Raw genomic sequence first — 24,281 nt, forward strand, 5'->3', positions numbered from 1 at the left:
TCAATATACTGTATGTATTTATTGATTTATAACACTCATCTTTATTTACTTTACACCATGTGATAAGCATATGTATGTGTTTGTTTATTTATCTATAATATTTCCATTATTTAGGTTTTTAGAGATTATTTAGAGTGTAATAAATAAATCCTAAATTATATAAACCTAATTATATAAACTACATATTTTATATTTTTATATATATATATATATATATATATATATATATATATATATATATATATATATATATATATATATATATATATATATATATATATATTAATTACACACACACACATACACATATATACATATACACACATACATACATACATACATACATACATACATACATATATATACATACATATATATGTGTATGTATGTATGTGTGAGTGTGTATGCCCATCCATCTTCCCTACCACTTACAAAGGAGTTAGAAAGGACCCAATCACACACTATGGACAATTTGGAAATGCCAATCAGCCTACAATGCATGTCTTTGGACTGGGGTTAGGAAACCGGACTGCCCGGAGGAGGTCCCCGAGGCACAGGGACAGGATGCAAGCTCTGCGCACAAAAGGCAGAGATGGGATTTGACCCCCCAACGCTGGAGGTGCAAGGCAACCGTTTTTTTTTAGTCCATCCAAAGCAACAAAAAATTCTTTTAAAAAATACACTTTTTTTTTTTTTTTTTTTTTTTTTAATTTTCATATTCTATGTCACGTATCAATTATATATTTTTTATTTACACTAGCATAGCCGGGCTAAAAATAATCCAATTTTTGTAAATTTGAAAACCCACACCTGGGTCCCAGCAAGGTTGGAATAGGATGTTGATGTAGCTTGCAGACTTGTGAGTAAAAATGACTATTTCTGGGCTGTAGACACCAGTGCTCGCCAACAATCTAACAATGTTACAGAAAAAAAAAAGGCAAGGTCATTTTTTTAAGTAGATAGAAAAATGGTAGTTATGTAGTGGCACAAAATTTGGTAACTTATGGTTAACTGTAAATATAATTATGTAGGAATTAAATCTGATCTTTAACATTTTATGTATATTTTTTAATTAGAGGCCAACTTCAACCATTAGCAAGTGTACTTTTTGTTAGCAGTCTAACACTGGCCATCAAGTCGAAAAGTTATTGCCTACATAATGTCTAGAAAAAACAGCTCAACGAAATTAGAATGTAAAAGTTAAATGTGAACAAAACCTTAGGTTTTTTTTGCAGTTGCAGCTGATTTATTTTACAGACTTTTTCTGGTTGCCGCTCTGTCTCAGTCACTGTTGAAAATTCTAGAAAATGAATCTTGACGCAATGTGCCTGTACCCAAGTACACTTCAAAAATTCTGCCTCAAACTAATCAGACTAGTCTTGAGATGTTTAACAATGCATGTCAGGTAAGCAAACAAGTTGACTTTTATCCCACTTAGACATTCAGATATTCACTGAAATGTGCCAAATTTGCATCTCAAATGTTTAATACCGTGGTGGAGAGATTAGGGTACAGAGATGTGCAAATGAATTGGAGTAAGAATGTCGGCACAGTGCAGGCTAAACTTTGTTCCAGTCCCTATATTCTCACCAAAACTTCTGCAAAAAAAACTACATAGATAAAAACAAGACCTTCTTAAAATGTTATAATCTTCTGTTTAATTGTATGTTTCTCTTCTCTTCTTCTTCATAGATTCAATTACCTGTTTTCTAAGAAGCAGTAACAGCATTGTGTTCCATGTGTAATCGAATCCTGCACGGCTTTAGCCAAAGGCTACGATTTCTATTAGATATGGGTGATCAGTTCATCCCATTAAAGTCAATGAATGTCCATTTAAAGCTTTCCAGTGCTTCTTTTATGAAACCTTTACAGGCCTGTTTCTGGGCATTTTTGTTGATACTCTAGCAAAGATTAGATAATATAAGGAACCTGGTTACGCAGGCGGATTTATGCACTCATTAAGGGCATTTTCTTTCTACAGGAACAGGAATTTGTTCGTACTACTTCAGGAAGTCGCCATACAGATGGGAGATGGTGACCCCAACAAAGGACAAACAAACATGATGTCCTGGCACTGCGGCATACCCCAAACACGGATCTTCCACTATCATCAAGCCTGTGAGCGCTATCCATTTCCACAAACTCTGTGCTGATGCAGTGATAAAGACTCATGAAGTTTCATTTTTTATAAGACAACAGCAATCACAGTTTTATATGTATATAAATCTTATAATACATTTATTTACTTGTATAGCACTGTTCATACATAAAATGGAGCTCAAAGTGTTTCACATGTCAAACAAACATAAAAGGAAGAAAAAATAAATAAATTTAACAAAATCAACAACAATTCAAATCAACAATGAAAGTAACAGTGTAAAATTAGGCCACAATAATATAAATAATAAAATACAAAAAACACAGAAACAACAAAGACTAAATATATTACTCAAAAGGTAACTTAAAGCTATGCCTTCAAATGCTTTTATAAAAATTTGAATATTTGGCAGTTGTCTAATTTCAATAGGTCAAAGGCTCCAGAATTTTGGGGCATAATGGCTAAAAGCTACTTCACCTGATCTCTTAAGGTTTGCATTACAATATGTCAGAAACTCAGCATTGGAAGACCTCAAACTATGAATTAGAATATATTTTGATAAACAATCAGAAAGACATGAAGGTGCTAAATCATTCAGTATTAAAAAAAAATAAAATAAAATCATGAAACAACCTTAAAAATCAATCCTATACTTAACAGGTAACCAATGCAAATTAGCTAAAAAAAACAAAGTGTAATGTGATCTCTTCTCCTGGATCTTGTAAGCACTCTAGCTGCAGATTTTTGCACCAGTTTATCCAAACAATTCTTAAACCATTATAAAGTGCATTACTGTAATAAGGTGAGGGGAAAAAAAAGCATAATCAGTTTCTTAGCATCATTGAAACAAAGGGTCAAATTTGTGCTGTATTGCTAAGATGATAAAACAGGTCTTAGGAACACCTATTATGTGTGACTTAAAACTCAGCTCAGAATCTAAAATTAGACCAAGGTTCTTCTGTCTTTGACTGTAGAGCCAGAGCACCTAGTTCATTTACAATTCTTTACCTTGCATAATTTGGATCTATGAGAATCTCCGTTTTATCCTTAAGTTTCAAAAGTGTGTGCTCATCCTTAGTACGATGCTGGACAGACATTCAGACATTATCTGTGTCATTAGGCTCCACCGAGATCTATAATTGTGTGTCATCAGCATAGAAATGGTAGTTCATCTCAGTTTTTTGAATAATGTCACCCAGAGGCATCATATATAATGAAAATAACACTGGTCCAAGTATTGACCCCTGTGGGACACCATATAGGTCATGTAAACTTCATGTAAATTGTATGTAACCTTCAGAAATATGATACTTAGAAGTGGTTAGAAGTGGATATGATAATAGTAGTAGTACTTTCATGTGACTGCTGATCAGTTTCTTATATAAAAAAAAACCCTGTCTTACATATGATCTTTCAATGAGAAATGCCAACAAAAGAATAAAAAGCTCTTTATAGCAGTTGTTTGCCATTGGAAATTCCAATATGCTTGCAAAGTGGTAAGATCAATTTGTATGAAGAATTATGGAGGTTTGGATTTTTGGTTCAGTTCTGGATGTGGATTTGTTCTCATGAGATATGAAATCAAGCAAAACATCACCCTACTTTGTTTAAATGTATATACATTTGTCATGAGATCCGGTTCATCATCATGGGACAGAAATAGCAAACACCACATTTGACTGGCTTTTTAAATACCAAGTTTATACAGATTACATATTGCCTTTTTTTTTACCCATGTTTGATATGTGGGATGTCTCAAATATAAGTATATAATATATGCCTTAAGGACCGGCTTAAACAAAGGCTGAAGTCTACATGCAAATGAACATTTTGGTAAATGTTAGCTTTTTCAGAACAACACTGACATGTTGTTGTTTCTTGGATGTAATATTTTTTTCAGTAGATGGTCCATAAAATGCTTGACACTGGTTCAGAGAGAGAGTGTACATGGCAGGTGTTGGAGAGCCTTGGGGCTCTGGGTAAAAGGTTGATCAGTAAGCTAAACGAAGAACAGATCTGTGCTATTTTTTCTAAATTACATTACTTCCAGTTGCCTTTCAGATCAAAATCGCAGTTTTGCAGAATCAGCCAAAGAGCTTTTTGAAAAAAAAAAAAAAAAAAAAGGTAGTCGTCTTTATTTTTTTCCTATACTATGCAAATTTTTAACAATCGGCACAATTGCAGGTTAGCAATGTAACTCATTTTCATACCTTTTCCTACAATTTCACTGATATGACCTTAAAACCCAAGCTCATCAATCTTGCTTGCTTGAATACATATATACAAATGATTCCTGACATAAGGTTGATGAATTTATAAGACAATGCACTAGCATTTCTGCTAGGCTAAAGTCTTCACACTGAGCAGAGAGCATTTTAACAACATTAAGGTTGAAATTTCTTTGTTACTCCAATTAAACACCTTTTTAAAATAAATAAATAAAAAGATTTTCCAGTTTAGTGAATCCCTCAAACACCTCTGTAAAAGATTAAACTGTGCTTTATTGGTGCTTTTGTACATCAGAGAGTTCACACCATCAATCAGCCATGTCAAACTGTCAATCAAATCATCTGCAGGCTTAATTTAAATTGATCGGCCTTACCCTGCTACACCACACATGTGGTCCAAAGCATACTTGAAGGCATATGTATAAGCACCAGTGTGCTCCTGACTTTCAAAATAAATCAAGGATTAAAAGCAATAAAAATTTCATTTAATGACATGCATTTCTGAAAAGAAAAAAAAAAAACAAAAAAAAACGATGACGCAGGCTTTCTTTTACACTGAGAACATACTGAACCCTTCACCTTACACATTAACAGTGTCTCATTGTCCAAACCAAGTTTATTTGGATGTTACAGATTATATAAATGGCCTGCAAAATTAGATTATTATCCTTAGTTACTTCGTTACCTTTAAATACACAGAGTTAAAAAAAAATCATATTAAATGACAATTTAATAATGATCTGTATTATACTGTGTGACATCAGTGAGAAGGCTCTTTGATTCTAGCATGTAAGCAGCCAATCATCTAATTTCAATCCTACAGATATGATACAGATAGGGAATTGATGCCATTATGCGAATTAAAGAGAAACATGAGCAGAGGTTTGAGGAAGGTTTCAGAGGGAATTAGTATTGCGTGTTATACAAATATTGTTGTTTTCCTTGACTACCAAAATACAATGCTGCAAAAACATCGCTTAATACGTCATTGTTATTTGAGCCACGTGTCTCTGCTTGCACAAATGTGATGTGCATAATAAAGACAGGCCCAGTGAAAGGTCCCCTGTAGGATGCTGGCAGGAAATTAGCTAGCTAATGTTTTGAGCATACATACATACATACATACATACATACATATATACATACATACATACATATATAATGTTATTCTCTCCTACACTAAAATATCTTAAATTCATCCAAGTAATGTCTTTGAATGATGCGTTTTAGCTTTGCTTGGAATTGTGCAATAAAGAAATCCCTGAAAATACCTCTCTGAGACTCGCTGAAAATGCCGAGACATAAACACAAGTGGAAAACCACAAGCATGAACAATGACGTCTTTTTCCAACTCGGCTTAGTTTGCTCTTTTTCATCTGGGAGTTCCTTTAACTCGGACATGGTTGCGTAAATATTTCCTCAATCTTTCCTCAGACGAAAAGGAGTGTAAGAATCAGCATGGTGTCGTCCAGAGGTTTCAAGGAAGGGCTGTCGTGTGTTTGTGTTTCACCCTCTGGGAGGTGCCGTCATGGCCTTTGTACCTTCTGCCCAAGGCCAAGACTTTTTCCTCAGATCAAAGACAAGTAAGAGTGCTACAACTTGTGTTTACTCAAGAGGGCTGGGGTTGGGGAAGCTGTGGGTGGCTGGGGTATAGCATCCATACATTACATTACATTACATTACATTACATTACATAAAACACAATCACAGAGACACACACAGACATGTGACATTGCTGTAAGAATCCCTAATGTATGTAGTACAGTGATGCTCACAGTACTGAAATAATATGTGGTATGCTACACAATTACTTACCACCTTATATTACATTTAATCTTACAGTTAAAAGTACAGCATGACACATGACCTCAGAGGTCTGTTTCAAGCATATCCATTATATAAAATAGGGATGTAACCGAATACAAATGCGTTATTCGTCTTGAACAGAAAATGTGTTCTAAACATATACAAATATGAATAGAAGGTGCACTATTATTTTAAAATTGTTTTTCCAGACAGCTTTGATCTGGTTGAGATTAAAGTTGTGCATTGGCATACCAGAGGACACTATAAAAGTCATGCAAATCACATTTTTTACTTTCCAGTGTGTTTTAGCAATTGGACAGTTATTGAACTCATATTAATGATATATTAAAGTAGTACTAACATGTTTCGATATTAACTTCATGGTCAGGACGAGAGTGGTTTAAATTAAGCTACAAGTTTAAATTCAACTACATTTTTTAGAATTCTTTTAGTCATTGTGGGGATGTACAAATAAAAATAATTATGGGAATGGGTTTGAACACAGTCCCACACACATCTCTCGAGTGATATGAGGTTGAGGAACTGTCAGAGCCAGAATTCATAAACTGTTATGAACCATTAGTACCTGATAGTACTAGTATTTCTGGTGCTTTTTCCCCTCCCAAGTGTTGTCTAGTGTTTCTTGGTGCATGGTGGTAGGGTTTATATTTAATTGATGTTTAAATCTGAATATAGATATCAATATTTGGAATAAACAAACAAATACTGATATTGTCATTGTTTTACAGCTCTAATATATTATACAAGTGTGAATGAACTCAAGACATATTTAAATTTGATCTTTCAATCCATGTCAGGAGGCCTGAGATATACACCATGTGGCCAAACGTATACGGACATCTGATCTAAACTCCTACACCTTCCCTGAACTTGGAGGCAAATGATGAGTACAATTAAAAACATAAAAGAGAAGACAATGGAATATATGCATGCAACATCTCCTATACTTGCAGGGTGAGTACAATTAAAAACAAAAAAGAGAAGGCAATGGAATGGATCCATGAAATATCTCCTATACTTGCAGGGTGAGTACAATTAGCTTGCTGCATTTTACAACTATTTGGCAACTTGTCAATTAACTGCTCATCTTGTCAGTGTTGACCTTTCTTTAGAGCATCAGATCAGTCTCTTCTTCATCCGTGTAGGCAGACACCCGCTCACCCAGACCCCATTATCCAATCCTCGTTTGGTTGGTGCAAATCAAACCTAATTAATGACATTGATTGTTTACGATTTGACTAGACCGCTTTAACCTGAGGCTGCTCAAAATGGATCTGGCAATATAAAGGAGAAGCACTGAGAAATAGAGGGAAAGGGGGAGAAAGAGGCAACAATGTTATTTAATTGATTCCACGCCATCTCATCAATTGTGGTTAAAATTAAATGGGCTTTTTTTTTTTCCTTTGGCTGAAAAAGGTTAAAACAAATTCGACAGTGGAAATCACAGATGGTGATCACATCGTACTGAACAGCAGGGATTTAATGAAGTAAGCCGCGTGTCATCATTCATCCAGCAGGGCCTTAAAAGAGAGGACATCAGTCTTCTGTAGGACACCGACATCATCATCATTGACCCCGGAAATTAATATTGTACATGCAGTAATTTTTTATACACACACTACATGCTCAATTACGATCTTTCTTTTAACATTCTTCTGACAGACAGTACGAGTACAGCATGGTAACAAATACACTGTCCAACATTTTTTCCATTACCTCTAAAAAAAAATACCTCTGCTAAATTTAGCTACTCATCTTTTCAGTGTATAAAGAGTAATATTTCTGCTTGCCTGATGAGGAAATATAAAAATTATCATGCAATTTAAAGGTTTTAGATTTAACCTGTGATCGACGTAGAATCTACCATTCCACAAGTTAGGCTGAATCCCAGAAGGCTTCCTATTCACTAGGTTTTAGAATTTGTATATTGCTCCATCAGTATGTTCATGTTAAATCAAATGTTTGGACTTGTGAAAATCAAATCATTCACATCTTCTATGAACTTGATTAAATATATATTTCCATGTATACATATACACACATACATACATACATATATAATGTGTGGAACATTTAATTGTCTCCTAATAGTTGATATGACTGCACTGTATATGTACCGTAAAACACAGCCACAGAATACAAAAGGTTTCATTCTTTGTCTTTTGTTATAACATCATTTTACCATCAAGTTTTCAGAAAAATACTTTTCCATAAAACTTTATTTTCATCATATGCTTGTTTGAGTATTACATTAAAAAAAAATGGTCAACTCAAAGATGAAAGATTGGTTACATGATCTTCAGGTAGTCAGGAAGTGAGTAATGTACACAGAAGTGTAAAGTGGGCTTTTGGTGTCACCTGGTGGAAGACTGCAGAATAACAGCATTGAATATTTTCAGCCTTCACAACAGGTTCCTGTGTGTTTCCACAGGGGAAAATCTTCCGACTGTTTATGCAGCGCAGTATAACTGAGCACAAATGACACCATTAAAATTTGTGTAGAATGTTAACTCTTTAATATGGATGCAAACAAACTTTCCACACCAAGGCCCCTAAAGCGGTGAGAGAGAGGAGGGAGGGAGGGATAAAAAGGCATCAGGTACATAGAAAAAACATGGGGATTTAAGATACATTAAAATACCAGAGCTCAACTGCCAGTTTCTTTCCAAAAGGACTCCATGCATCCATCTTATACTCCTTTTCAGGCTCACGGGGAACCTGGAGCCTATCCCAGGGAGCATCGGGCACAAGGCGGGATACACCAGTCCATGCCAGTCAATCGCAGGGCACACATTCACACACTTTAGACACGCCAATGCATGTCTTTGGACTGGAGTACCCGGAGGAAGCCCCCGTAGCATGGGGAGAACAAGCAAAGAACATGCAAACTCCGCACACACAGAGCCGCGGGAAACGAACCCCGGCGGCGAGAGGCGAACATGCTAACCACTAAGCCACTGTGCGCCCCTTACAAAAAGGACTCATTATTCAGTAATATAAATGGTCGATTGCAGGTTAACCCTCAAAATCAGAGGTACAGTGGTACAAGGTACAAGTTAGAATATTTCTATAGTTCTGCATAAATATGACTTAAAATGTCAGATTTTCACACCAGTCCTAAATGTTGACAAAGAGAACACAAACAAATGAGACAAAAATGTTATAGTTGGTCATTTTATTTATTAAGGAAAATGATCCAATATTACATATCTGTGACTGGCAAAAGTATGTGAACCTCTAGGATTAGCAGTTAACTTGAAGGTGAAATTCAAGTCCAGTGTTTTCAATCAATAGGATGACAATCAGGTGTGAGTGAGCACCTTGTTTTATTTAAAGAACAGGAATCTATAAGAGTCTGCTCTTCACAACACATGTTTGTGGAAGTGTATCACAGCACGAACAAAGGAGATTTCTGAGGACCTCAGGAAAAGAGTTATTGATGCTCATCAGGCTGGAAAAGGTTACAAAACCATTTCTAAATAGTATGAAACATCTGATGATGTTTTGGGTCCTATTTAAGCAAATATAGAAAATTATAAAGTGTTCACAAACTTTGAAGCACCACTGTACCTACAATTTTGAGGATTAAACTACAATTGACAATCACTTTTTTAAATGTGTCTTTCAAGCACCACTATAATTTCTTAGCTATTCACCTTAATGTATATGATTGAGTAGCAATGAATGATTTAATAACTGAAATGAAACTAATTGGAAATGTGTGTAGTTAGAAGGGTAAGGAATGAAGGCCTGAACCCACTGACAGGGCCTTTGAGTTTCATGGGTTAATCTTGGGCTAATGATTTCTATCAGAAATCTGCATTTCTGTTTGCCTCACAGTGTAATCAGTATGGCTTTACTCTTGATTTAAGGCACTTAGTCATCCTTCTTGTCCGAGCTACATTCTTCTTGCTGCTCACTGGGGAGAATCGTAGAGAAGGAAGTGAGCTGTGAAACTGGTCCTTCTCCAAAGCAATGGTAGCGCTGCAGCTCAATGTACGTCGTGAAGAGTTTAGCATACTCGGGGTGGGTGTAAGCAAAGGAGAGAAACTCGTCTAGTGAATAGATGACAGGAAAGAAAAATCTTTTAGCTATAGCATGTCAAACATATTGTATAATCTAGATACATTACCACTGATCTTCTGGAGTGTCTTAAGGTTTAGTTTAGTCACTAGTATTGCAACAGAATACACAAAATGATACAAAACAGAAGTTAAATGAAGGAAGCTAAATGGTTGTGGCTCTTGTTCGTTCTGAGATCCTAAAGAGACTCTAAATGATTATTTTATTGGAGGTTAAAAATTATAAGCCTATAGAAAAAAAATAAATAAAGAGACTCAGACAGTGCCAAAAGGTATCTAAATCATTAGTGTGATTTTTTTTTTTTACCTTTTCTGATTAGATTAAATTAAATCTAGATTGTTAAAATAAGGCATTTTCTAATAGTTCTCAATTCACTAGACATTTAATAATAAATATTTCTTATTTTTTTGTGCTGTATTTGTATACATGACAATAAAGGCTCTTTCTTTCTATAAAGATTTAGATTGTATGTTGGAAAAGGTCATCAATTTATTAAAGACCATAACATGAACAGGGAATTCTGGGTTTTTGACAAACTGTAAAATGTAAAGTGTCACTTTTAATCTGTTTCTATCCAATTTGAACCGAGGGAAATACAGATTAAAAAGAAGAAAGTCAAGGGGGTGCAAACTTCTGAACTTAAAGTTATACTCACCATACGTGATACATTCTGATCCATCGATATCGATCTCATCGAAGAGTTTGCTGACGTCGAGATCACAGACACCGAGAGTGGAGCGCAGCAGGCTAGCAAACTCATCTCGAGTGATGCTGTTGTCCTCGTCCACATCAAAAAGCTGAGGCCAGACATCACACAGAGTTACTGTACTGCCATACATCATATTTCCAGCATTTTTACCTTTACACCAGTGTTTCTCAATGACAGGGTCATTTACAGTGAACGAAAGGTTGAGAAACATCTGGGTTGCACATGTAACCCAAGGGAACAAGCCGTTACGTGAACTACACGCTGTGGGACGCGCCCTCACAGTGACCAGTATCTGAAGCTTGTATAATCACACTTAGTTATGTGACTGCCATGATTAGGTGACATGGCAATTAAGCACATCGCGTGATATAAAAACAGCACCTGTGAACCACGCAGTCAGCCTCTATTATCTGAAGTGAAGACACAATTCACAGGCACGCCCCAGTATCAGAAAGCTACGCAATGTCTCATTCCCTTCTCGTAACCCAGACGTTCCCTTTCAAAGGTAACTCAACGTTGCATGAGCTACATGCTGTGGGAACAACAATACCCACTCCGTCATACTGAGTGTATGGCCTGTATAAAAAGATCCGAGCCCGAGTGTCACTGAAGACACTCAAGCACAGCACGGGGTGGAATGTATATCCAGGCTGTAATATCGAATGAATGTGTGTTACATAGACCACATCCTTTAAGGGTACGCCTCTGGACAAAGCCTTTGAGAAGGTGACACCCCTGGTGGAATGATCCCTTAGAGGCATATCGAGACCACGTGCCTCATAAGCGATAGAGATTGCTTCCAATATCCAATCAGAGATGTGCTGCTTCGACTAACTTCTACTGTCTCCGCCAAAGCAGACTAGCAGCTACTGGACAGAGTAGGTGCAATTTCTCTTGTTCCAGTGTGTGGAACAGAGGAAGGCAGACAGCCTGTTTTCTGTAATATGAGGGAGATTTATATTCATTGGGGAGAAAAAAAGCTCATCCAGCTTTACTAATCACTTCCACCAGCTCTTCGTATGCTTGAGAGCTGCTCTCGGATTTTATCACATTTTTCTGGCTCCTCAGAATCCGAGAGAGAATTATGTAGTTATTTATTTTATGTTTTTGGCTTTCCATAGCAGAAGGAGGAGGCGCGACGCGAGCTCCAAAATCCGGCGGAGAGCGGGACCCGGAAGACAGAAAGAGATCGGGCAGCGGTCGCCTCCAGCTCCTCTTCCAGGTCCATACGGGCTCCCCAGGACATGAGACGGCTGGCTACCTCGGCAGCGGCCGGCCCAGATCCCCGAGGCTCTGACATCCAACTCGCTTCGGCCGAAAAGAGAGCGAGTCGCGAGCGGAGCTGCTTAATTGTAAGACGACCTTTCGAGGGCTACCGTTGCGTTCTCCACTCTTAAACACTTCACACTTAAACACTTCATCATCACCCCCCCGGTGACGAAACGGGAACGAAGCGTAACACAGGTCCTGAATTTTCTCTCCCTCATACTTTCCTTTATTTTATTTTATTTTATTTTATTTTATTTTATTTTAATTTATTTATTTATTTATTTATTTATTTAAAGGACAGAAAAGTAAACTGAGTTGTTGTTGAGATACGAAACCGAGGAGTCTTGCTGAAGATAATAAGGCTCACGGGGCGGCTCACAGGTGGTTTTTATATCACGTGACGGGCTTAATTGCACGTCACGTGATCACGGCAGGCCTATAAATAGGCATGATGTTACACACGCTTCAGAAACCGGTCACGCGCGAGGGCGCGTCCCACAGCGTGTAGCTCACGTAATGATTAAAAAACACTATTCAAAAAGACAAAGTTGATTAAGCTCTGGGTTGGTAAAGTAAAAATGAAAGGCATAATGATTACAAGAATGGGAAATCTTCTCTAAACAAATTTTAATTTAGTTCATAAAACTATAAAATACATGTAAGGAGTGGCCATGTACCTTAAATGCTGTCTGGATCACTTCTTCTGTGTTTGCTGGTCGACACAACACTGTCATACCAATGACGTATTCTCTAAAATCAATAGTGCCATCCCCGTCCTGCAGCGCAACATGATAAACAGTTTATTAAACCTACTGACATTTCTATGTACCTATCTCACTATAGTATTTCAGGCTAAATGAACGGATTCAGTATTGTCATTACTTTTATTGAGGATTGTAAACATACAATTCTACAAAAAGAATAACATATGTGGATAGTAGTACTTAATAAATTTAAATAAACCTGCACGCGCACACACACACACCCTGTCAAAAAGAGCAAAGAGCTCCTGAAGCACAGGGCTGATGGGCATCTTGAGAAAACTAGCAAACTCCTCGATCCTGATTCGACCTCCTTTGCAGGACTGGGCCATCGCAGCAAAATTCTCTAGCTCTTTCTGCATGTTGTCCCATTTCAGACTGTGGGAAATTAAAAAAAGAATTAAAAAGAAAATGTGTTTACTTTTGGACTCCAGATAATAATTAAAAAATGTATATATAATCATAATCATCCTCAGTATAAAACAAAAGTGATCTGACTGCAGTCCAGTGTATAACTATAGTTAGGTGTAGTTCTGTTACTGTACTCAAAATATTTTCTGAAACATTGTCAACATATCCTATGTTAGCATATTTAAGATTAGCACTGAGGATGATGAATATTTACTATATGAATTAAAACCCTCTCACAAATCCTGTCATGCTAGCTAGTTGGTTAATGACAACATTAAAGATTGTGAATGTTTATAAATATAACTAAATCCTGCAGAAATCCTGTCAGATTAGTTAATATTATAACATTTATCTACTGTATATGGTTAAATGTACTCTCAGAAATCCTGTCAGATTAGCTCCCATTAGCAAGCTGCCTAGTATTAGCAGAATAGTGAATCAACAGGGATGTACATACTCCCTCAGTCCCCTCAGAAATCCTGTCAGATTAGCTCCTATTAACTAGATTGTTAGTGTTGGCAGAATAATGTATAAACAGTGAAGTCCATACTCCCTCAAATCCCCTCAGAAATCCTATCACATTAGCTACTGCTAGCTAGCAAGCTAAGTAATATGTAAAAATAAATAAATACAGCGTATGTACCAATTGATTCTTTCTTCAAACATAAAAGATCCCCTCTGTGGGATCTGATCTTTGTATTCATGTCATTTAAGAGGTTGTTAAAGGGTCCAATATTCAGAAATTTAAAAGGACAAACAAAAGAAGGTTGTACTAGTAGCAGTGTAGCTACATTTTTAATTATTATTATTTTTTTTTTTTGGACCACTGATTAGGGAATTAATAAGTGCTGATGGAATTTTACCTATAGGATGCCGGTTTCTGTGTAGTTATTATCATAACCTAAGTGTGCATGCTTATAGATGTCCTGACTTAACCTTAAGTCCTGACTTAACCTTTGTTTGGGTTAATACTGAAGTATGAATACAGATGTGGATATTCAATATTAACTCCATCCTGCACAGGCTTCTCTTTGAATAGGGCCCAATTTTATATTAACCCAAGTCATTATAATGCTTTATGATACACCTATATACATACAATATTAAGTGGTACAGAGAAAGCAGTAAAGTCTAAACAGTGTGCTATACTTAAGCTTTCTGCTGATCTTGGTGAACTCCACTAGCCCCGCCTCCATGGGCAGAGTCAACTGCCCAGCTGAGATCATCAGCCGACAGTCCTCGAAAGTGTGATCTGTTATGGGCACACCCAGAGCCCTGTCAAACCACAAAAATTAATCAGTTCTGTCTTGGTGAAACCAATACTGTAGCACAGACCCCTGGATGCAGTGCAAACTTTATTTTTGTTCCTTACTCTGACATTTGACTCCTCACAGACTGTGCAAATTTTATGGGGTTGTTTATCTCTTCTTCATTGGGAATATATGGAGGAAGGTACTAAAAGAGAGAGAGCAAGAGAGAAAACATATATAAGAGATCATACATGATGTATACATTTCAGAACATTTCATTTAAAAAAAGTCAACATTTATATGAAACTTCTTGAATCTTTATGGAAGTACAAGTTAATACAAGTCAACTCTCAATAATATATTTAAGGTACATTTTTAATAAATGTGAAATTGTCCTTAATGTGTCTTTTTCTGACTTCTTAGAGTCCATATCTAAGGCTATGGGACATTAACGCTAGTTATCTTTGAAGAAATCTTCAATTGAAAAGAACTCTACGTTTCAGTTGACTTCTTGACTTCAGTCTTCTGATGCAGTTTGCAAATAAGTTTGAAAGACCGCAAGTCTGCAAGAAAAATTAAAACGGAAGTAGACTCGGAGATGGCTAACCTCAATTTGCACTGTTGTATAGAGCTGACACAGGGTGAGGAGAACCTGGGTCCGGCTGAAACAGGAAGCAGCGATGTTACTGATGTTACTACATTTCCTCAAGAAGGAACTGAAACCGCAGTATATATTCAACATTAAGCACAACATTGACTCAACAGTTGTCAGTTTGGGTTTTCTCAAGAAATCTGTAGTGATGAATGGATTTCAAGCAACTGTAGGCATAACCTGGACGAGTGAAGAAGAAATGAGCTCAAAAGAAAAGCTTTGAATACGTCATGGTTCCACCTCTATATTTATACATATTGGAACACACACAAAATAGGAAAATGCTTGCGTTGACCGTCCAGTGAGGATTATTCCCAGGAAATTAGGACTGGAAAGTATGACAATTCTCAGAGCTCATTACAGGGCCGAAATACAACCCAGTTATGGCAACACTTTGAGAGGATGTTTTATGCCTAGAGCTGAGCAGTGGGCCAGATGACGTGAAGATAGACATCTTAGACAACTTAAACCTGTGAACTGTTAACTGAATCTTCAGCACTTACAATGTAGGGCCTTGCCATGTCCATGTTACAGTGTCCTGAGGAACAGAGGAAAAAGTAAACATATTAGTAACAAAAAACATCTGTAAACAAAGTAGCAAAACACACATTCTCATGTGTGATGATCCTCGATGGTCTAATTGTAGTGTGTGATTTTGAGTCCACACACTCACACTGGCTGAAGTGTAATCTGGTTGATGGTAAATGATTTTTATTAAAGGGAGTAATAATGCATAACGTCATTTTTTGTAAACATATGTAGAGAAAATAGATATTGAAGATACTCGAATGATATTGTAAGTGATGTGAGGACAGACAACTCCAGAACTAGCTGAAATCTTGACGTATAGATTTTTTTTTTTTTTGTTGATGGCGCAATCTATATATCATAATTATAGATATACCAGATGATTGCCTCAAGCAGTTGATTTCCTCTTATTAGCTAACACTTTAATAACAACCATAAGTTTCAATTCTGCTTTGTTAGTTGACGATGCTATTGAGCCACTCACCAGTTTATTGGGGTATCTGATAAGCACTGGCTGTACAGGGACCCCTGGTAAAAAAGCACCTGAAAACAAGTGACAAGTGACAAAGCTTTCTCTCTCTCTCTCTCTCCATTCTTATTTTCAAACCACTCACACCCATTGAACACCCTGTGTAAACACAAGGGTACAAAACACACCATAGTTTAACCCTGCCCTTACTGCAGTGCTGTCACTAAATACGAGTTCAAATTCTGTGCTGCTCTGGTAAATGTGTGTCAGAAGTATCTATTGATCAGACTGTGCCCTAGATTATGGTGTCCTATTAATCCTGCTCTGTAGCATGATCTCATTTAATCAATCAAAAATCTGTAGTTTAGATGGCCTCAGGCAAAACTGATTCAGTATAAGCATTTTGAACCGACGGTCTGCAATGTTTAAGTAATCGAAAATATGATTAAGTAAAATTAATATCTATATATGCTGTTCTGTATAGTGTAAAGGAAGGACACATCTGGTACAAAACAAAAGTCTCAACTAAAAGATCTGTTCCTGTTTTACCTTCTTCTGCAAGCAAAGTTGCATTACATACATTCAATTCAGTTACTCCAAAGGAACATTCTCATAGTACTGTATATAGACTGCAACCGCTTGTGTAAACTGATCCTTCCTCGATCTATCTATCGCATATAACAATGCTTAGACCAAAACCCATTACAAAATATAAATACATAATTGAAATTAAGAGTGTGCCCTTGTACCTTGTTTGAAAGTAATGAGACAGGATCTGTTTGTACACGTTCCTTCTGGGAAAATCAGCAACTGAAAAATATTGAACAAAAAGTCTGTGGATTTAGAAGGACCTGTCATGTGTAATCATTTTTGCTTATATTTTAATCAATCCGAGTGTGGTAAACCAGACACACTGTATATTTTCATACTAACAATTCTTTGAGTTACACAAATGAACTAGAGCTATCACTGAAAAGCCATGCATTATTTCTTATACAGGAAGTAGGGTTTTCCAAAGTAATTTCAAAGCAATTTCCTGTTTTGTAACACACAGCCTTTCTTCAAACAGGGGATTTCAATGTCTACGAAATTAGTAACCTCATACTGCATCTTACTCTTTCACGTCTTAGAAAATATAAATAAATATATAATATAAATATAAAACAGTAGCATGCCAGGCATGGGTTTATTCTGACCTGTGGCCAGCGGCCTTCAGACTTGGCGCGGTTGGTGATGTTTGTGATTGTTTGTTTGCGTGAGTCTGGGTCTTCCCGTGAGACGACAACAGGCTGCTGGCAGCGCAGAAATCCTAATGGACATACACGTACACAAACTCTTTACTGCATGATACAACATACAAACATCAGATGTTTTTGTGCGCTGATACGGCAGACTCCTTCCAAAAATGCTAAATAAACATCTCCTTACAAAAAACCTCCTCAGATCAGTGATGATGCATGATTTTATGGCTCGTCCAACAAACACCAAGTCCCTTTCGTAAGTTATTATAGAAACGATAACCTATTAGAACAAGCTCCTAAATATAAACCTGCTATTTGCCTTGCAGCTGGAACTTTTGGAGCAGAAAATGAACATCTTCTAACCAATCAGATTGAGCATTCAACAGCACTGTGGTATAAGTAAATACAGTATATTAACTATAGTGTTTTTAATATATACCCCACTTGACGGGTAACCTTGCAATGTCTAAAAATTATTCTACAGATTTGATAAGATTAACGACCAGTTACATGGAAAACAGTTTTAGTCTCTGAAGCATTGTTTTACCTGACTACGTTCCAACTTGATCCCAAATGTGGTCGGTAAAGAATTCTGATTAAAGCATTTATAATCCCATTATTGATGTAGGCACAGTTTGATATCGGCTTAAGGTTTATAAATAGCCTTTATTCATCACACAGAGGTCTTTATTTCATAATCAAAGTACAGACATAAAAATGGCGATTAAAATCAAGCACTGTTACTTACGGCCGAACATGGGAGCAAGTAGATTCTCAGTGCGGGACACTACAGATGGCATGCCTGATACGATGCAGGTGATCGAGTCAAAGAATGAAGAATGAGGTGCCACTGCCAGAATCGGAGCCTCGCTGCTGGTTGCCTGTTTCCCCTTGACTATGACGCGAAAGCCCATCGCAAAGAAACACAGCCGGCCCAGAACCGGCATCACTCTATGACACATAAAGCTACACAAACATACAGTATGGTCATGCATGAGCAGAAACAAACATACACACAAGTGGCCTGTATAACTTTATATAATATTTGAAAAAGAGTAGATATATTAAAAAGAATAAAAGTCTAAAGTAAAGGTAAAAGAAAAAACAAACAAACCTCTCACAAAGATTAACATTTGACCCTTGACATCCTCTAAACCACCTGAACTGTCCATCTCCTCAGACCTGATTCCAGTTATCTTAGGTATAGAACACTAACCATTCTGTCTAGCAGAGTCTCGTCATTCCCGAATGTGTTTTTCTGAATAACATAAAATTCTGATCCCAGGTTTCCAGTTTTTCATTTCGTGGGTCTGCTTATGATGTTTAGTTGCTTGTGATTTCTGTCATTTAGTCTAACTGTACATTTTATGTCTGATTCTCACCTACTCTTCCACTCTGCCTGCAGCTCATCTGCTGATTTGTCAGTTAGACCAGTGTCAGAGGCAAAACTTTTGACCCCCCCCAACTTGTTTGATTAATCAGACCACAAAAGGAAACACATCACTTCCTTTGCCTCTAAGCAACAGTCGGTTTAAGTGTAGATCAGGAGGTTTGATATCTTTAGATAAAATGACCGCTTCCTTATAAATGCTCATTTCTTTTTATTGTGTATATAAAGTCTGTGAACATTGCATTTGAGGGGAAATAAAAAAGACCTTGATTTTGATTCGCATCATAAGATACGGATGCTTTAATAAAAAAACCAAGACTGTGTTTTTGTAGTGTTTATGTAGAATATCGATGTATTAGCTCCAGAATCAAATTATGTTTTGGAATGAATTATTCATAATCAGTAACACATTCTCTGTATATCTCTGACTCTGCCACATCTAACAGCATCTTGTGCACTACTTTAGAAATAATATGCTAAGAATGTGGGATTTCCTAAGAGCAGTACTTTTCAAAGAAGGAGCCTTGTCACGAATTACCCCTTTCGACACAGATCACGGATCCCAGCATGATGTGCAATGCTTGTTTCACTGTTTTCCATGTGTGTTTGTTGTCTTTGTTTTCCCTTCTCTTTCTTCATGCATAATCTGTCATCTGCATTCCCAGTTCTCTTATTCTGGTTTCTCATTTCTTGCTTCTCGAAATTAAATCTTTCATGCAGTTGTGTCTTGTGTTTGAGTATTTTCGTGTTTTGAGTAAATACAGGCTGTTTATGGACATTATAAAAGACCCATTTAATGCTCTATTTATTAATCTCAATATCGGATAGGAAAAAGGATTTAAAAAAAAAAACACTGTTCAGAGCTGAGTATTAGTATTCACAAGGAATATCTAAGTAGGCATGGAATTACATCCTCTGTCCTTTTGAATTGCAAGATAAATTTGTTCTGAATTATTAAATTTTTTTTGGAAGGAATCATTTGTACGCAACAAAACGACACATCTGACTTTGGAGTATCTAACAGCATTCCCTGAATATGCAAAGCATGAGGGATGCTCTGTAAATAGTATTTGCACATTTTGAACAACGTAGGCTTTTGTTTACAATAGATAAACTCTTCCTTGTTCCTGGCGACCCCACATAAGTATAATCCACATCTTTATAAATTATTTCATGAACCTGCTCAAACACAATGTTCGTAAAGAACCAGGACACATTTAGGCACGTATCAACGCCCAATTATTATTGACTACGTAGTGTAGTTTTTATGATTGCTATATCAAATTAGATGTCAGTAGGAATAATCCTACTGCTGTCAAATGATTATGATCTGCACTTATATAGCGCGTTTATCCAAATGATTAATGCTTGTAGTTGTGGACATTTGCAGTGGATAATGATGCTTACCTCCTCCAGCCTGTGAAAGGTTCCACTTCTCCTTTGAGAGGACGCTTGAACGTGATTAGGGAAGAAATGAGCCATGCTACCATAAGAACCAGGAAGAGGAAGACAGAGCGCAGTGGCACAAGGATGATTCCCAGAAGAAAACACTGAACACATGAACACACAAAAGACACAGAGACAGAAATACAGCAGTCAGTTGTTATTACCACAGTAAACAAAGAAATATGGCTGTAATCTATAGCTTTTGGACTTACTTGAAGTTGAAGCTGTTTGATATTAGTATTGGGACTGATACTTGTCTGAAACACTGGATTGCTATCAATGGTTCAGTTTGATGCACTGATTTTATACAGTGACCATGTGTGATGGTCAAAATGTCAGGGGCTAAGAGGGCAATAAAAGGACTGAAGCAGTATCGTTGTAATATCCGCAAAGCAAAGGAATGACTTAATTTTAAACTGTGTAGCAGATCTTCAACTAAACTTCAAGTTTTGGTGAGCCAGTGGAATCTTAAGATGTGGTTCCGTCCAGCTGTTTAAGATCCACCTTAAGTGGATTAGATGAGTGGTGTGCTCTGAGATGCTTTTCTCATCACCACAGTTGTAAATAGTGGTTACTGTAGCTTTGCTGTCAGCGCAAACCAGTCTTACCATTCTCTGACCTCTCTCATCAGCAAGAACTATCACTCGCTGAATTATTATTTTTCTTTTCTTTTTGCACCATTCTGTGTAAACCCTAGTTCAAGGCAGTGGTGGCGCAGTGTTTAAGGCTCTGGGTTAATAATCAGAATCAGTAGTTCAAGCTGCCACTGTTGGGCCCTTGAGCAAGGCCTTAAACTCTCTCTGCTCCAGGGGTGCCATATCATGGCTGACCTTACATTCTGACCCTAACAAGCTAGAATATGAAAAAAGAAAAGAATTTCATTGTACTATCACTTTAATGTATATGTGACAAATGTAGGCTTCTTTTTTCTGGTACCAACAACCATGCCACAGTCACTGAGATCACATTTTTTTCCCCCCATTGTGATGTTTAAGTGAACATTAACTGAAGCTCTTGACCTGCATCTGCATGATTTTATGCATTTTACTGCTGTGAAGGGATTGGCTGATTGGATAACCGCACGAAAGAGAAGGTGTAAATGTATTCCTATTAAAGTCGACTGTGAGCGTATACAGTAGGCTACAGTATGTGAACAATATGTGAAAAATGAAATGTTCATTTGAGAAATTAGTGTGAAAAATAAACGCAAAAGTAAAGTAACTGTTAAATTGCATGCGGAATTCAATGAATCGTGCACGCTAAGAAATAACAATTAATCTGTAACTGTTTTAAAAAAAACTACTTTTCCTTGTTGCTGTGGGATCTCTTGTAGCCTTAATGTGCATCTTTTGTGGTACTTTAGCATTCAGAATAAAGTTTAGAAAGTACACCAGTGGTCCCTAAAGTCCAATTATATACCATAAGTTATCTTTAAAGGTATACTATATTCATGTTTACAGATAACATATAACAAATATGTTTGGATCACGTGACAATAAAAAGGGGGGGGGGGCACGTGACAATAATAATAATAAAAAAAAACAGACGCTCTACATGTGAAAACTCCACTACATGTCTGTGTATATTTCACATGTACATCATGTGAACTTCAAGTGCCTTTCCTGTAGGGAACCACTTTGACACATTCAAGGACACCACTGAATAAGTGCACGGAATAAGGACACGCCTTTCCTACAGCTGGAATGTGAGAATGCTCGTGCACACAAACATTTATAACATCTGCACGCTGTTCTTTCTGTATAATAAACGAAAATATCTGAATAACTAGAGAATAGCTTTGGAGGATTGACATGTGTATGTGTATGCATAGTCAGCGATTTACAACCTTAGATTTAACACTATCCGTGCATTTCCGTTACCGTGTCACCCGCCAGATGTTGCGTAAGTATGCGTAAAGAGAATAAAAAAAAAACTGCACTCACTTTGATTTTGTCGCTTTTGGTCAATTTAAAGTCCAGGCGGAAGGGATTGACGACGGCGGGGAGCAGGAGGGACTCCTGCCTGGGAAACACTCTTTTTGGAGGCATCATCATCAGATGAGCATATTCCAGCGCGCCGATGCGTCTGTCTGGGTCAGTAACAGACGCACAGTTAATGCACTGCACTTCCTCCTCGATGCCAGGAGCTTCGCACAACACGCAACAGCTATGCAACCTTTCTGTCCTTATGCTTTCTCCTTTTTAAGGTGTCACGCTGCGTGTCAAGCTCCCATCGACCCGCCTAGCTTTAAGCCTCTAATCCTCTTCGAGGCTGCACAGACATGTCCTTATTAGTTTGCTTAAAGGAGAACGAGTGTAATGAGATACTTACATGATAGTTACAAATGACACATTTGTGTTTTTCTGTACTATTTCAAACAGTTGCTATTTATATGTAGGATTGGCAGGCTCAAACAAAAAGTGCCATGTTCTAAGTTGTTTAACACATCTAGCTGTCACTAGGAGGAAATAAAAGCTGAAATTCTGATCTATCACCTCAAATTCATTATATATATATATATATATATATATATATATATATATATATATATATATATATATATATATATATATATATATATATATATATATATATATATATATATATATATATATATCTCAAACCCAAATATTTTCAGTATCAGGTCAGGTTTTGATTTTGTTAGCACCAAAAAACAAACAAGAACAATAACTTATTTTCTTTCACCATTTTTAGCAAAGGTCAATGTCATATTATTGACATTACTGATGTAGAAGTAGTGGAAACAGAAAACATTGGACTCAAAGTTCCAGAATGAAATGGGGCTATGCTATACAACAAAGTTGTGCTGACTTTCGGCAGAGAGTCGACTCGCCTATTTATTGATCTAGACTATGACAAACACAGTAATGTTGGCTGTAGATTGTCGAATGGAGACAGAGATAAAGCACGAGCTAAATTCCACTGGTGCCACTATCAGCAGGTAGTTAAACAGCAGTGTGTAATGTAAGTAGCCATTAACCAAAGTTACAACAAACATGTTCGTAAGAGCTGTTTAAACTAAAAACAAAAAGTAAATTCCATTTGAATTTCCTTACAAAATAAACACTGGATGCCATTGAACAAGTCGTTCAGAGTGATTTTCATTTCAAATATGTAAATAAAGAATAAAGTAAAAATCACTCCATTTTGATGTTTTATTTAAAACATAGTGACAAGTGCTTTCAACATAAATAGATAATCTCTTTTTCTATTATAGTGTCAGTAACAAGATCAAGTACTGAACAAGATCTATAAGTTCGCCCACTAAAAGTTCTGTCAAATTGGATTTGCTGCATCTATCAAATCCATTTTCCTTAAAAGGAAAACAATTCTACTAAAAAGTGGTTCCGTCTATCAGTCTTGGTTACATACTGCATATAATTTCAACTATGCCAGTTCAAATGATTTTTTTTTTACTTTATTTTGTGTTTTGAGTTACCTACAACTGTTAGTTAACCCTCCTGATCCCTGATTCTACTTGATAAAGGGCAATCTTAGTAGTTGGAACAGGTGATTTGAAAGTAGAGGGAACTGTGCAGGGTAGTGGGTCATATGGACCAGATTTGGAAAAAGCTTTTATACAAGCTGAAACCACAAATCTGGGGACTCTAGTCTTATCTACAAAAAGCTGGTGTGGCTGCACATATAAATTCCAACCCAATACAATGTACAGGATTTAACTTGCTTAATCATCGATATACCTGCAACCTGGCTGCAATTAAACTTGTAGTTACAGGCAAGTATCTGCCTGTTCCACTGAACCAACAGTTTCTGTTAAGCATTTAAAATGGTTTACAAGTGAGTGAGCGAAATTTTTAATTTAAAGAATAAATGATTTTCACAAGACATGTTTGTGGAAGTGTATCATGGCATGAGGACTTCAGAACAAGAGTTGTTG

The 24,281-nt window shown here is 36.7% G+C and overlaps 1 protein-coding gene and 1 long non-coding RNA gene across 2 annotated transcripts; one reads left to right on the plus strand and one right to left on the minus strand.

Annotated features, from left to right (window-relative positions):
* Positions 1-8,354: 8,354 nt before the first annotated feature.
* Positions 8,355-22,597, minus strand: lpcat2 (lysophosphatidylcholine acyltransferase 2). The gene is made up of 14 exons (XM_017459293.3): positions 22,306-22,597; positions 20,324-20,466; positions 18,275-18,492; positions 17,482-17,594; positions 17,035-17,095; positions 16,301-16,359; positions 15,792-15,826; positions 15,244-15,298; positions 14,759-14,841; positions 14,536-14,661; positions 13,200-13,353; positions 12,892-12,990; positions 10,892-11,033; positions 8,355-10,208 (listed from the first exon to the last, which is right to left on the minus strand). The coding sequence occupies exons 1-14, from the start codon at positions 22,414-22,416 to the stop codon at positions 10,030-10,032; spliced, it is 1,578 nt and encodes a 525-aa protein (XP_017314782.1). The 5' UTR covers positions 22,417-22,597; the 3' UTR covers positions 8,355-10,029.
* LOC108259643 (uncharacterized) lies at positions 11,907-17,581 on the plus strand. The gene is made up of 2 exons (XR_001810963.3): positions 11,907-12,409; positions 15,060-17,581. It is a non-coding gene; the product is annotated as an uncharacterized LOC108259643 (long non-coding RNA).
* Positions 22,598-24,281: the final 1,684 nt, after the last annotated feature.

Source organism: Ictalurus punctatus, chromosome 27 (genome assembly GCF_001660625.3).
Source record: "Ictalurus punctatus breed USDA103 chromosome 27, Coco_2.0, whole genome shotgun sequence".
NCBI lineage: Eukaryota > Metazoa > Chordata > Actinopteri > Siluriformes > Ictaluridae > Ictalurus > Ictalurus punctatus.

Coding starts and splice junctions, on each gene's coding strand:
- lpcat2 (XM_017459293.3), bottom strand. CDS start 22,416: ATGATGATGCCTCCAAAAAGAGTGTTTCCCAGGCAGGAGTCCCTCCTG. Junction 18,493..20,323: donor CCTTTCACAGGCTGGAGGAG/GTAAGCATCATT, acceptor ATGTTTGTGTAG/CTTTATGTGTCATAGAGTGA. Junction 16,360..17,034: donor TCTCATTACTTTCAAACAAG/GTACAAGGGCAC, acceptor ACTTGTTTTCAG/GTGCTTTTTTACCAGGGGTC.